We start from the raw sequence: 14,601 nt of genomic DNA, 5'->3' as shown, positions 1-14,601 counted from the left end.
GGTGGCACACACCTGTAATCCAGCAGCTTGGGAGGCAGAGGCAGGAGGATCCTGAGTTCAAAGCCAGCCTCAGCAATTTAGCGAGGTGCTAATCAACTCATTGAGACCCTGTCTCTAAATAAAATACAAAAAAAATTGAGCTGGGGATGTGGCTCAGTGGTCAAGTGGCCCTGAGTTCAATCCCCAGTACCGAGGGAGGGAGGGAAGAGGGGAAGGAAGGAAGGAAGGAAGGGAGGGAGGGAGGGAGGGAGGAAGGAAGGAGCCAATGTGTCTTCTCATAGAGCATGTTAAAATAGCAAAATTTAATGTAGTTTAAAAGTGATCTTATCTTTCCTATTAATTATATTTATTTTGTGGCTGTTTTCTTCAGTTACTTTTTAAAAAAAAAATTTTTGTTGTTGACAGTGGACCTTTATTTTTATTTTTTATGTGGTGCTGAGTATTGAACCCAGCGCCTCACACATGCTAGTCAAGTGCTCTACCACTGATCCACAACTTCAGCTCTTCTGCAGTTACTTTTTGTAGTCACAGGGCTTATTAAGAGTCTTTACTCTTTTTTTTTAATTTTTATTTTTTAATTAGTTACATATGACAGTATAATGACCTTGACATATCATACATTTGAATCAGATGGGATGTAATATCTCATTTTTCTGAGTATACAGGTTGCAGAATCACATTGGTCATGCATTCACATATATACACACAGTAATAATAATGTCTGTTTTATTCTGCAATCCTTCCTATCTCCCGCATCCCTCCCCTCCCCTCCTATCACTTCTCTCTACCTAATCTAGGGTAACGCTATTCTTTTTTTTTTCCTCACATCTTTGTACATGTATTTTGTATAACATTGAGGGTCTCCTTCCACCATCCATGCAATTCCCTTTTTCCCTCCTTTTCCCTCCCACCCCTCTTCCCTATGTAGAGGTAATCTTCACTCTTAACTGTATAACTGAGTGTGGCAGATTTGAAACTGCATATTAATTTATTTCTGTACAAGAAGACATCTTTAGTCCCCAAAAATTTTGCTAAGGATCAAAACTCTTTAAAATTAGCCATTAATTTCTGTTATAATTACTGTACAAACTATTGTGTTTCTATTAATGGAAAAATAAACTCTTAACCAGGTAGATAGTAATAATAATATGAATATCATAAATACATGAAGTTATATGCATATCATAAAACTGTTAAATGTGAAAAAAGTTCCCATAGCCACCTCAAAATAAATGATGGCCACAGAGCTCTGTGATTCATTGTCATGAAAAAATATTTTTAAAAATTTGTAAATACTAAAGTCCCCCCCTCCCCCCAAGAATTAGAGGACACTGAGACGAGGTGACTTGTAACTAATGCTAAACATGAAAGATATGATAGAAAAACTTGCTTTATGGCTGGTTTCAGAGATGCTTGCTTATCTGTGGGAGCTATAAAGATAGGATTCCTATATGTGAAAACATAAACTCTTATATAGGAAGAAATATCTTCTTCTTTCAATAGTTGGAGGAGTCAAGGAATTTTTTTTTTTTTTTTTTTTTTTTTTTTGAATACTGGGGATCTGGGGATTGAACTCTGGGGCACTTGCCCACTGAGCCACAACCCCAGCCCTATTTTCTATTTTATTTAGAGACAGGGTCTCAATGAGTTGCTTAGTGCCTCGCTTTTGCTGAGGCTAACTTTGAACTTGGGATCCTTCTGCCTCAGCTTAACAAGCCACTGGGATTACAGGTGTGTGCTACCATGCCCGGCTGAAGCCAAGGTTTTTTAAAAGGATGCTTTTAGAGAATTTGGGTTTCCTCAGTAGAAACTATTGGGGGGAAAAATCCTCTTCTGTTCAGAATAGGGGAGGAATCATTTCTCAAAATAGTGTTAACACCTAATAATTGAATATTTAAAAATTTTATATACTTACAAATTGAATCTTACCTGAGTAATAGAATTCTTAAGTGAATAATAATAAATGAAAGATGTTATTCATGAAAAATTACCATTCATAGTATGCATACAACACTATTATAAACATTAAAACTCCAAGTTACACCTTTATTATAAACTCTTTGCTCAATACAAATTGTACTTTACCATAATTAGTCAGATTTTACTGTAGTGACACACATATAAACTTTCCCAAGAACAATACTGGATTTATTTCAAATATTTAGAAAAAGATTTATTAAACCTGTTATACCACAGTTTTGAGGAAGCTTTAAAAATACATAATTGATACTTATTCAAACATCTAACTATTCATTTGTATTTATTTTAGTTTATGATTGAAATAAAGAATTCTGCAATATCTTGTATACCAGCTGATTGGGTTAAGGTTGGAAGGTAGGTTTAAAAGCAATTTTTTTCTTATACCTTGAGTTATAATGACATCTGTATACCTCTTTGCTACCAGACTGTTAATAGCGACAATCTTGAGAATAAAAGCAAGTTTCTCCCTTGGATATTCCTATGAAATTTTTAACCAAAGAGATAATTGTAGCAATTTTTATCTTTGATTTAAAAATATTTTTCAAAGGTATATCTTTGTTTTCCTTTTTTTGTAAGTTTCCATTTTATTCTTGTAGGTTATTGTACACAAGGAAAAAAGGTTGCAGAACCTTCAATTGTAAGATTAATTTGGTTGCTTGAACTTCTTGATGAATCTGTGCCTGACATTTCTTTTTAGAAGCTGAAATTTCATTTTCTACCTCACTGAACTTCACATTTCTTTATTCTTAATGCTTTCCTTGGCACATAGTTATAATAGTTCTTTACATCTTCTTTTTGTAGCTTATATTTATATCATGAATTGATGATATAAAAAATCAAAAACAAAATTAGAGAAACACATTGAGATTCTGTCTTTTCTCTTTGGTTAGCATTAATCTTCTAGAGGGGACTCACTTAAAATAGTATTACAGCAGTGTATACTCCTGTGAATAGTATCCGTTTTGGATTATTTGTTAGTGCTGTTATTAATAAGTTTGAATGAATCTGAGATGAAAATTTTTTTTATTTACCTAAAACAGTTTTAGAGAAACAAGTAGCTGGTAAACATATAAAGGAACTTGGTTAAAGATGAAGGGAAATTTTGACATGATGTGTGAATAATTATTAATTATTTTAATTAAAAAAGAAAACTATTTATTATCCATTGCCAGAACAATAGATGCTGAAGGCACATGCCTGGGTTTGTTTAGCTCTGATACCATCTTTTTTTCCTGTGTTATTAGAGGTGCACTATAGATATGAGTATTGCTGGTTTGGGGGAATTTTTGTTTCTTTGTTGGCCTGTTTTCCTGTATCTACTTTTGTTCTATATTACAGCTAATGAATGGCAATATGTTTTATGAAGAGACATTACTTGCAATCATGTTAGTCTACCTAGAACACTAACTGAAATGCCTCAGTAAATGAATTTTGTCAGAAGAGAAGGCTATGATAAATGTTTGCATAGAAGTCTAAATGATGTAATTTAAAAGCAACAAGGAAAACATAAATCAATGTCAGCATTTGTGAACATTCAGTGGTAAATTGAATGAACAAATAAAATGGTTTGGGGAAAGTTCATTGCCATTTTCTTCTGGTCATCAAGGTCTTGACATAATGACATATTAGAGTATTATTAGTTGGATTTTGAAAGTGAAAGATCCACACCCTATCAGCAATATGACAAATGAAAGATAACTGGGACAGTGTATTGCAGGAGTGAGGTAGCAAGCAAAGATCAGAGCTCACCCTCACCTTTTCTGCTTGAAGACCTATCATCCTAGTAGTGATGACATCACTTGCAATAGCAACCACCTAATACTTGTTGAGTACTCACAACTAGGTACTCTGTTAAGCACTTCTCTTTCACCCTCTCAACAGTATGAGGTAGATACTATTACAGTCCCCATTCTACAGCTGAGGAAAGTGATGTTTAGAGAAAGTCCATTCTGTTTGCCCAGAGTCACAATAGTTGGTCAGTGGCAAGATGGAGGCCTTTGCCTAGAGTCTTTTCCTGGGACCCCCAGCAGCCTGTATTGTGCTTTTACAACTTGTTAATGAAAAGGGCAGAGATTACACTCAAGCCCAGACAAGGAGTATGTGGTATTTCTTCCCAACCAGAACCCCTGGGTCCTGAAGAACTCCTTCTAAATTTATGCTTTGCTTTCTTGTGATGCTTTACATTTAAAAATATATATATATATAAAAAATATGACTTTCACCAGTGTATCTGTCTTCAACCTTTGTCACCTTGCTTTGCTGTATTTGCTTCTCATTTTTTTTTTTTAAGGTGAGCATTATCACTTAATATAATTTAAAGAAAAAAAAAAAAGCTTTTTTTTTTTTTTTGCCTATGAAATAAAAATTCTAAAGTCTGACTTTGCCATGCAGTTTGAAATACATTTAAAAAAGCTTCCTGAACAAGGTCATATTCTTAGGAATTAGTAGTTCAGGACCATAAAATAATTAAGGAATGTTCTCTATTTACAGCTATTTACTTTCAAAGTTCATCAGTGAATAATAAATAACTCCTTTAATTTTCTGAAGTGATGGCATTGCTGATTCTTATAACCTTGATTTCATATTTATGTTTTTCCCCCTCTTCTAGCACAAAGGCTGTGAGCCGCTTTCACTCTCCTTTTGTTATAGAAAATTACAGACATCTGAATCAGCTCCGGGAGCAGCTAGTCCTTGACTGCAACACTGAATGGCTTGATTTTCTAGAGTGAGTTTACAATGATAAAAATAATCTGACTTTTTGCTATGAGAAATAGACCGGAAAATCTTTCCATCAAAAAGAAAAGTAGAGATTACTGCTTGTGACCTGCTATAAAATAGTTGAGTATTTGTGTTCTTGAGTTTTATTTTTAATCCATTGAAACATAAGCTTGTCTTAGTCTTTGGTGAGACCAAACACACATTATTGTTTCTGCACTAACATTTTGTTGTTAATAATGTTTAGTAGAGTCACTTTGAAATTCTACCTTGGAATTTACCTTTCTTATTAAAGACTTCGTGTCTCTTTCAGAGATGGACAGGTTTGGGCTAGTTGCTTTGTTTTTATTATCTCCATTTAATTTTTTTAATGACTTTATTATGTTTGTTTGTGTGTGTGTGTGTGTGTGTTTATTTATTTATTTAATGTTGGGCTGAAGATCGAACCCAGTGCCTCACACATGCTAGGCAAGTACTCTAGCCCTTAGCCACATTCCCAGCCCTCCATTTAATTTTTTAAAAAATTTTAGCAGCCTGTGTTTTTTTTTTTCCTGCTTGTGGTTTTGAAGATGTTTAAGTCTACCAGAAAGTTGAAATGACCACCTTTATACCCTTTGTCTGAATTTATCAAGTTTCAACTTTTTTTTTTAAAGAGAGAGAGAATTTTTTAATATTTATTTTTTAGTTTTTGGTGGACACAACATCTTTATTTTATTTTTATGTGGTGCTGAGGATCGAACCCAGTGCCCCGCGCATGCCAGGCGAGCGCGCTACCGCTTGACCACATCCCCAATCCCAAGTTTCAACTTTTTGCTGCATTTGTTTTGTATATCTCATATGTATTTAATGTATATATATATTATATGTATATAAAACACATATATACACACATTTTTTCTGAACATTGAAAGTAAGTTTTAGACATCATAATACTTTATCCTTAAATAATTAAGCATAAATCTTCTCAGCATAAGAACATTCTGCTGTATAATCTTAAAACCATTACTATACCTAAAAAAAATTAATATTAAGAATATATTTGAATGTCTTGAATTTCCTGAACACCTCCCATCTCTTATTTTTCTTTCTTTTTTTTTTTTTTTTTTTTTTAGTGTTACTAGATATGAACCCAGGCATGCTTTGTCACTGAGCAACATTCCCAATCCCTTTTGAGACAGTCTTGCTAAGTTGCTGAGGCTGCCCTTGAACTTGCAATCCTCCTGCCTCAGCTTCCTGAGTTACTGTAATTACAAGCATGTGCCACCATGTCCAGCCCCTCTCCAATTTTTAAATGAAAGATCTAGTTAACTTTCACACAATGCATTTGGTTATTATGTTTCTTTAGTCTATTTGAATCTGTAATAGTTTGCCACCTTTTTTGTTTTCATAACATCACAAAAGAATATGATACTTATGGTATATTACTAAATGAAGAAAATGATGTAAAATAATATTGAAATATGATACAACTTATGTGTATAGTCATATAATGAAGAGCATATAAACATATTTTTAAAGATAGAGTGCATATATATGCTAGTGTATTAATTATTAGTTTGCTTATTGACCATATGTATATCTTAAAAGATATATGTGGACACACAAACACACAGTGGCCTTTAATTTGCAATGGGATCACATTCTGATAAGCCCATCCTAAGATGGAAATATCATTAAGTCAAAAATACAATTAATTAAAAAATACAGTTAATTCATCTCATAGCTTAGCATATCATATCTGCAGCATGTTCAGAACACTTACATTAGTCTGCATTTAGGCATCTTGACAGAGTATCACACCACATATTACTAGCCTGAGAAAAAAATCAAAGTTCATTCAAAATATAGATTCTACTGAGTGGTTATCATTTCTACACCATTGCAAAGTTGAAAATTTATAATTGTACCATTGTAAGTTGGGGATCTTCTGCTTGTAGGCTCATGATGTTAACTGATTAGTTCTAAATAGTGAGATCAGTAGTGATATTAAATCCTCTATTTTGCCAATACATGATTTATTACTTTAGAACTTTATATAATGTGCATATATTACTTTAAAAATAAAGATGTGCATTAAAGTTTTTATAAAAATAAATGTTGCCTGAATTTAGCTAGAGCATTTGCAGCTAGAGCCCCATTTAAAAACAACATTGATTGTTATGCACACTGTTTATTGAGCTGCCAGATGGTGTGAATATGATATCATAAAAAAAAGATTAACCTCAATGAACCTGACATCAGAGGATTGAATACCAGCAGTAAGTGTATTATCCCTGACTGAGGTACTAACTGTTAGGCATTAGTCATATTACTTTTGATAAAAATGCTACAAAACAATCAAGGCTATAAACACTACTGCCACTGAAATTCTTTCTCAAAATAGGTATCTCTTTTGTATTCTGGAAGATGAAATCTGGATTTTGAGTAATCTTCTCAATTGCAAATTTGTTAAATTTTCTCAGATAATAGTTCCGATATTTTAGAAATGAATTTGAAAGTAAAATGTAAAGTATTTTTTAATTCATATTAGCCCCCAATATTTCTGAGCAACATTTGATAATAAACTTCTCTAGTCATCATAATAGCTTTAAGTATCTTCACCTAATTCCCATAGACCCCTTAACCTCTTTGGGCCAGAAATTAATTCACTGTGCTTTGACTTCAGCCTTAAATTTATTGTGATAAGGTTGCATAAACCTGATCTTTAGGATTGTTATCTGAGTTGCCCATCTTTCAGCTTGTTGTTTTTCTAAGTATGGATTATCTTTGAAATTTGGTAAGGTGTTGAAAAATGGAAAAAAGCCAATAAATCAAACAAGACTTCTTTAATAAGAGTTATGATGATGTTTAAAGTTTATGATAATTTTCATTTATTCATATGCCTTATTTTATTCATCATTGACATGAGAAAGAACGTTATTGTCCATATCAAAATAATTATCCTTTATTTCTTTTTGTGTTTTATTAACTGAAATTGTACCCACTGAAAACTATGTTTATTGTTTCTATCCTGGAAATTAGAATATTATGAGAGACAGTTACCTTCAACAAATCAGGGTGGCTTGTACAAAATCTGAGTAGAGAGTGAGAGTAAAAAAAAACTTAGTGCCAAAATTCTTTGACACCCATGTCCAGAAAGGCAAAGGTAGAAACATCAAATATGACTGCTCTCTAGTAAGAGAGGGTCCCAGGATGAAAAGACCAGACCTATTTGTAATTAGGACAGGGATGGCATAGTCCAAGGGGTAAATGAGAGGTCAGTTTTCCAACCAAAGCCAGCTCAGGAATAACAAGGTACTGTTACTGGGCAGCCACCTTCCAGAGTTAGGGCCTTACAGCATATGGCATCTTCACAACTAGGAGGCTTGCTTTATGTATGTATGTATGTATGTATGTATGTATGTATGTTATTTTCCCCTCTTTCTATCCAGTACTGGAGATGAACCCAGGGACATTCTAACTGAGCTACAACCACAGATTTTTCTCATTTTAGAGAGAAAGTCTGGCTAAATTGCTGAGGCTGGCCTCAAACTTGTAGTCATCCTGCCTCAGCCTCTGAGTTGCTGGGATTATAGGTGTGCACCACTGTGGTGGGCTACTAGGAAGCATTTTTAAGGTGGCATCTGAGGACTTCCTGACTGATACTAGGGATGCATTCCCGTTGTGTTTGGGATTTACAGGCTCTTATACTGTTAATGGAATTCATATAATTTATTTTGATGAACTTTAATTCAGTGAGAAGTAGGTAATTAATTATGCTTTGTCTATTCAAAGAAGTGTACTGTGAATATATTTTTTCATTTCACACTTAGTCAACACAAAAATAAAGCTAAATACTTAAAATGTTCCCAGTTTTCAGAAAATATCATTTTCATAGAATATCATGATAATTTTAGAAAAATCAGGCGACAGTTTTTTTAAAAAATCAAAGACAGTGATCATTTATAGGAATAATTGATCATTGTAATAACAATGGGATATCCTTTTAAGCTATGAAACATTCTGAAAATGTTTAGAGTTAAGTAACAAATAGACTAAATCTCAACATTTCTGAAAAACGCTTTTTAAGAGAGATTTTCCAATGTAACTCCTCCCTCTCTCTCATAGCACGATATAACAAAGAGCTCAATTTGAATCTTGGTGTTGCTATTTAATAATTGTGAGACTGTAGGCTTTATTGCTTTAATCTCTCTGAACTTCATTTATAAAACTTAGGTAATTAAACCTACCTTAATGGTTGTTATAAAGAAATATAGGTGCCTTTCATAGGAACTGGTTAGTAAATATTGATTTTTCACTTTGACTTTTTCTTGGACCTTCTTTGTAGTTAACTTAGTTATCATTATATTCCCTCATTTTCCAGTCTTTGAAGAATTTGAGGCTTATCATCACCTACATTTAAAATTTTTTTAATTAAATAAAAGTTGTTAATCCCTCTTGGAAGCAGAATAATTATTGTAAGAATTTAAGCTTAGTTATATATTTTATCTTAAAAAGACAATTCATCCTGGGCATTTAAAAAAAAATAAGTTTTGGATCCTTTTTGTAGTATAATTATATGTATTTCAAATATCTATAACAGATCATTACACACAGATGTTCACAATTTATATAGTATGGTACACATTGAAATATAATACTATGATACAAGGTAATTGGGCAATTTAGGAAAAACAACAACAAAAACACCTGTACACATTCCTATACTTTTCCTGACCAAGTCTTTTAATAAGTCTTTTAAGCTTTTAGATCACCAGGTATTATAGTTTAACTGGCCAAAGATTTGAGACAATGACTATTATCTTTTAAAAAACAAATCTAAAATTAAATTTTTATAAACATTATTCATAGGATAATTGAAAAAAATTACTTTTTCCCTTTGCTTGTCTTTAACAACTATTCATTACCATATCTATTCTATAATAAGAGTGTGGAGTAGACACTAGGGGTACAAAATAGGTGAGTCTGCCTTTGAGAGGCTTTCAGTTCAGTGTGAGAGGTATTGAAATTGTTATTTTAGGTTTGCATGTTCATGTATAAGAGGAGCCCAAAGGGAAGCTCACCTGTCTGAGTAGCTTATGATGTGTTGGAGCTTAATGCAAATTATTTCTACATTTGTGTTCTTTATATATAAGTTGAAATATCATAGTCAGATGAAATGTATAATATAGTATAAATAGTAGGTACCTGTATATACAAGGTATATTAAAAATAAAGGTAGTTCAACCAAGTTCCCATCTGTCTTACTTGTTAGGTATACTGCTTATTTTGGGGGTACTTACATTAGCATAGCTCTTAGAGATCAAAGACATTAACTTGCTCATTTTGTTTCTGTTTCTATAGGAATTTCAGTAAACATTATCACGCTTTGTGTAAAGCAGTGCATCACCTAGCAACCATTGACTGTATTTTCTCCCTGGCCAAGGTCGCAAAGCAAGGAAATTACTGCCGGTAATATCTTTTATCTCTTCTCTTTATCATTGCTTCAGATAAAATTGCATTATTCAATTTATTCTAGTGTCTTTATTATAAAATATTACAGTTACTCAAATGTGTCAGATTCTTGGTAAAGTGAAATGTCATACACATAAAGCTTGATTTGAAAAATAACAAATTCCTTTCTTATTCCACCTATTAAATGAAAGCAGATGTTTCTAACTCTAGAAATGAATGTTATATTTTAATTTTTAAGTTTATGTGGTCAGTATATTGATAAAGTTTGAGTACCCTTTTCTTATGTTGACATTGATTTGAAGACTTTACATCATTTTAAACTTTATAAAAGCTTGATTAGGGCTCGGACTGTGGCTCAGCAGTAGCGCATTTGCCTGGCATGTGTGAGGCACTGGGTTTGATTTTCAGCACCACATATAAATAAATAAAAATAAAGATCTATGAACAACTAAGAAAAAAATTTAAAAAGAGAAAAGGAAAGCTTGATTAGCTAAAAAAAGGATTGAAGGAGAATGGACATTTCTGTGATTTTCTCTGTTCCTCCTGAGAGCCCAAATTCATCCCATTATTCTTTATTGGCTTTTAAACACTCCAACATGGTTTATTCTCCTTTCCGTTGTGGATGTTAGTATGAAATAAACCTAACTTTAAATCTTAGCTCTAACTTTTAGGAAAATTTTTTGTCTTCCAAAAGCTTGAGGGACACACACACACACACACACACACACACACATACACACCCTTCAGAAGAGTAAAAAAATATTTAGCTAATTGGCTTATTGTGAGGACTAAAAAGAAAGCCTATATATGACAGTGCCTAGCAGTATCTATGACCTACAGAGTTCTTAGTAGGCATATTTTGCTATTTATATTCTTTCATGTTTTGGTTTCTTCTTGTCACATTAGAGGGATTTGAACGAACACAGATTTGCATTGTCAGTCAGTTACCAATAGGCATTTTAGAACTGAAGCAGTGCAGTAAATGGGAAGGAAGGGAGTAGAATTATATATTCTATTTGTCATCTGTTATAGAAGGCTTAGAGTCCACAATCAGTTGACTTTTTGAAAGATTGAGGATTGAATCCAGGTTTACTATTCAACTATGTCTCCAGGCTTTTTTTTTTTTTTTTTTTTAATTTTGAGACAGGATCTCGCCTTGCTAAGTTGCTTAGGACACTAATAGTCTGGTGTTACTTAATTCCAATCATGGGTCGAGATGATGTATTCTTCTGTCTGATGAGCAGCCCTAGCTATTTCAGTCTAGCACATATCTGTCCACTGTTCAATATCCTAGGGGCTATTTCACATTGTTTTCAGTTATTCCAACTATGATATAAAAGCCTAAAATAAAAAGAAATCTGGAGAATCTGGAGAATGATAATGCAAAATGAGGGAAAAAATATTACCTTTTTGTTTTCTTATCATGTTGCTCAAAGTGATATACCATCTTTGAAGAAGGTATAAAAGAAAAGCGCAGGTGCTAAAGTTGTAATCTGCTGATAACTTTCATTGGGTAGAGTTGAGAATTCAGAATTTTTCATCTTTCACCTATAATAAAAGGTAAAACAGTTGACAAAGGACCATTTCACAGTTAGTAGGTTAATCAGAAGATGAAGAGAAAGATAGTGTTCTAAATACTATTGACAATAAGGCATCTCCTATATAAACAAAATCTGCAATTATAAATGCTCATGTGACTATTTTTAGTCAATATTATTATTAAAAATTGATGTATCAATAATGTATTTGTAGGGCAAGATAAAATATGCTATTCTCATCCAGTCATTCCATATGAAGCATTCATCATGTAATATTTGGTGACTAGAAACTCGATAATCCTGTTTTGTTAAAAGACATCATGGTTTTCTGTCTTTCATTGTAGTTGTTCACCAAAATTTACTTGATGCAGTTTATAGGTGAACAGGTAGGAGGAGATTGAAAGGATATGGATGCTATAGAAATGAAAATATTAATTTGATTAATTATTCTAATTGGTGTCTATAAATCTAAAAATGAAAATGTTTTGTGGTTATGGAACAAAAGAGTTTTAGCTCTCCTTCCAGAAAATTATCAGTTTTAGGTAGTTTTGAATGCATTTTGTCTCTGAGAGTATGAGAAGAACCAGAACAAATGAACTAGAAACTATTAGAAGTTATTAAAATTTGGAATTCAGTATTTATAAATGAATGTATTTCAGGTGCATGCATGAAAGTTGATAATGCAGTTATATTCAGAATGTGTTACCCTATTTCAATTATATAAGCCTTGAAAACCAGAAAACTATGAAATAAAAATGTGACACTTGCCATTTTTAAATTCTTACTAAGGGTTTGGGGGGTATAGTCCAGTGGTAGAACACATGTCTAGCATTCATGAACCCTTGGGTTTGATCCCCAGCATGCCAAAACAAATAAGCAAACACATGTACACACACATATATAAGATACATATAATAATATGTAAAATTATTTATAAAATGGACTTTAAAATATTAAAAATAAGAGTCTGTTGGATCAGATGGTAATGGTCAAATTGATTTTCTTATGTGTACTGATGGTTTAAATACACTATTGAGTTAAAAATAGTTGTACAATGTTATATTACGATATATTTTTTAACCAATATGATGTGTCTATAAACATAAATTTATAGAGGAAGGTTGGGAATAGGAGACACCAAACTGATCTCAGTGATAACATCTGGGAGAAGTCCCAGCAGGGCTGGCTCAGGGGATAGGATAAATAGATAATACTGATAAGATATAATGGATGATAAGATATGAAGGCTTGGAAAACTGATAAGGTTCACAGGCTTAAAAAAAAATGAGATGCCTTAAAGATAGGCATCTCATTCTCAGATAAAACCTTTCTCACCTAATTACTCCTTACAAATTCTTTGACTCCCATCTACACATTATTTTACTCTAGTCAGGCTCCTCTCCACCCTGCCTCTTTTATTTCTCCTCCTTCTCCTCCTCCCCCCCCTCCTCCTCCCCCCCTCCTCCTCCTCCTTCTCCTCCTCCTCCCCCCTCCTCCTCCTCCTCCTCCTCCCCCCTCCTCCCCCCTCCTCCTCCTCCTCCTCCTCCTCCCCCCTCCTCCCCCCCTCCTCCTCCTCCTTCTCCTCCTCCTCCCCCCTCCTCCCCCTCCTCCCCCTCCTCCTCCTCCTTCTCCTCCTCCTCCCCCCCCTCCTCCTCCTCTCCTCCTCCCCTCCTCCTCCTCCCCCCCTCTCCCCCCCCCCACCTTGGGAATGCTAAACACATACTCTGACACTGAACTATGCTCCCAGCCACCCAAAATAATATTTATATAAAAAAAGTGAAAGATATAAATGATCATAGAAATTAAACAGAATATGAAAATTTTAGATCATTCCGTGTTCAGTCCAACACATGACATTATTAATACTAAGGTAATTATTAAATATAGAAATAATTTTATATGATTTACTTTATTATGCTCATTACTGAAAATAATTCAAGTAGTGATAATCTGAACTGTTACTTTTAGTAATGAAAATATGTTTGATCTTAAACAACAACAGAAAAATTAAAAGGGTCGTGAAAAGGTCATCTGTAGTCTTGGAGCCGTCAGAAGACTGCTAAGTTCGTGCTTCAGCGCACAGTTATTCCCAGTTATTATTTTATAGTTAAAATTATACTTTTATACTCAAAGCCTTATTCTGGCTCTTAATGTCTATGTTTAAGGTTTTGCTGTCTATTTAGTAACTGGGTACTGAAATTTTTCATGCTGAGAGATTTTTTTTTTAAAAAAAGCTATTTTCATGCCTATAAATTGAAATCTTAACTTTTTTTGCAGGCCAACTTTACAAGAAGAAAAGAGAATCATGATAAAAAATGGAAGGCATCCTGTGATTGACGTGTTGCTGGGAGAACAGGATCAGTATGTTCCCAATAGTACAAATTTATCAGTAAGTACCACATTTTAAGATTAAAAAAAGTAAAAGATGATAACATTGATTCCAGCTTTTTGGAATATCACATAAGTATTTTTTTATATTTATTTTGTAGTTGTACTTGGACACAGTACCTTTATTTTATTTATTTATTTTTATGTGGTGCTGCGGATTGAACCCAGGGCCTCGAACATGCTAGTGAGCCCTCTACCACTAAGCCACAACCCTACCTCCATAGATATTTTTTTCCCCATAAATATTTTTTATAATTTAAAATTATCCAGGTTTTAACTTTGGCTTTAAATGGACTAATCCTGGGTATAGTTTCATATTCACTATTAAATATGGAATTGATTCAAATTCCAATGAAAATTTATTCATAGATGGAAAGATTTAGCAACTGAAGAGGATTATCTTAGTTCTCCTAGGTAACACAATAACAATATTTACCAATACCCAAATATGCTGATGAGACTGGAATCACACCAGGGTTTTGTAAATTCCTATTATCATATAGTGTTATATGCTTTGTCGTGTGTT

At 33.3% G+C, this 14,601-nt stretch overlaps 1 protein-coding gene across 1 annotated transcript in view; it reads left to right on the top strand.

Moving 5' to 3' along the window:
- Msh3 (mutS homolog 3) overlaps positions 1–14,601 on the top strand; it is a 180,649-nt gene that overhangs the window by 109,085 nt on the left and 56,963 nt on the right. The window contains exons 16-19 of the mRNA XM_071612456.1: positions 2,270–2,334; positions 4,589–4,705; positions 10,039–10,146; positions 13,965–14,076. Of these exons, the coding sequence (XP_071468557.1) occupies positions 2,270–2,334; positions 4,589–4,705; positions 10,039–10,146; positions 13,965–14,076 (402 nt within the window). The remainder of the gene's footprint in view (positions 1–2,269; positions 2,335–4,588; positions 4,706–10,038; positions 10,147–13,964; positions 14,077–14,601) is intronic.

Source organism: Marmota flaviventris, chromosome 5, assembly GCF_047511675.1.
Source record: "Marmota flaviventris isolate mMarFla1 chromosome 5, mMarFla1.hap1, whole genome shotgun sequence".
Classification (NCBI taxonomy): domain Eukaryota; kingdom Metazoa; phylum Chordata; class Mammalia; order Rodentia; family Sciuridae; genus Marmota; species Marmota flaviventris.
The sequence above is the reverse complement of the archived record's forward strand: the minus strand, read 5'-3'. Positions and strand labels throughout refer to the sequence as shown.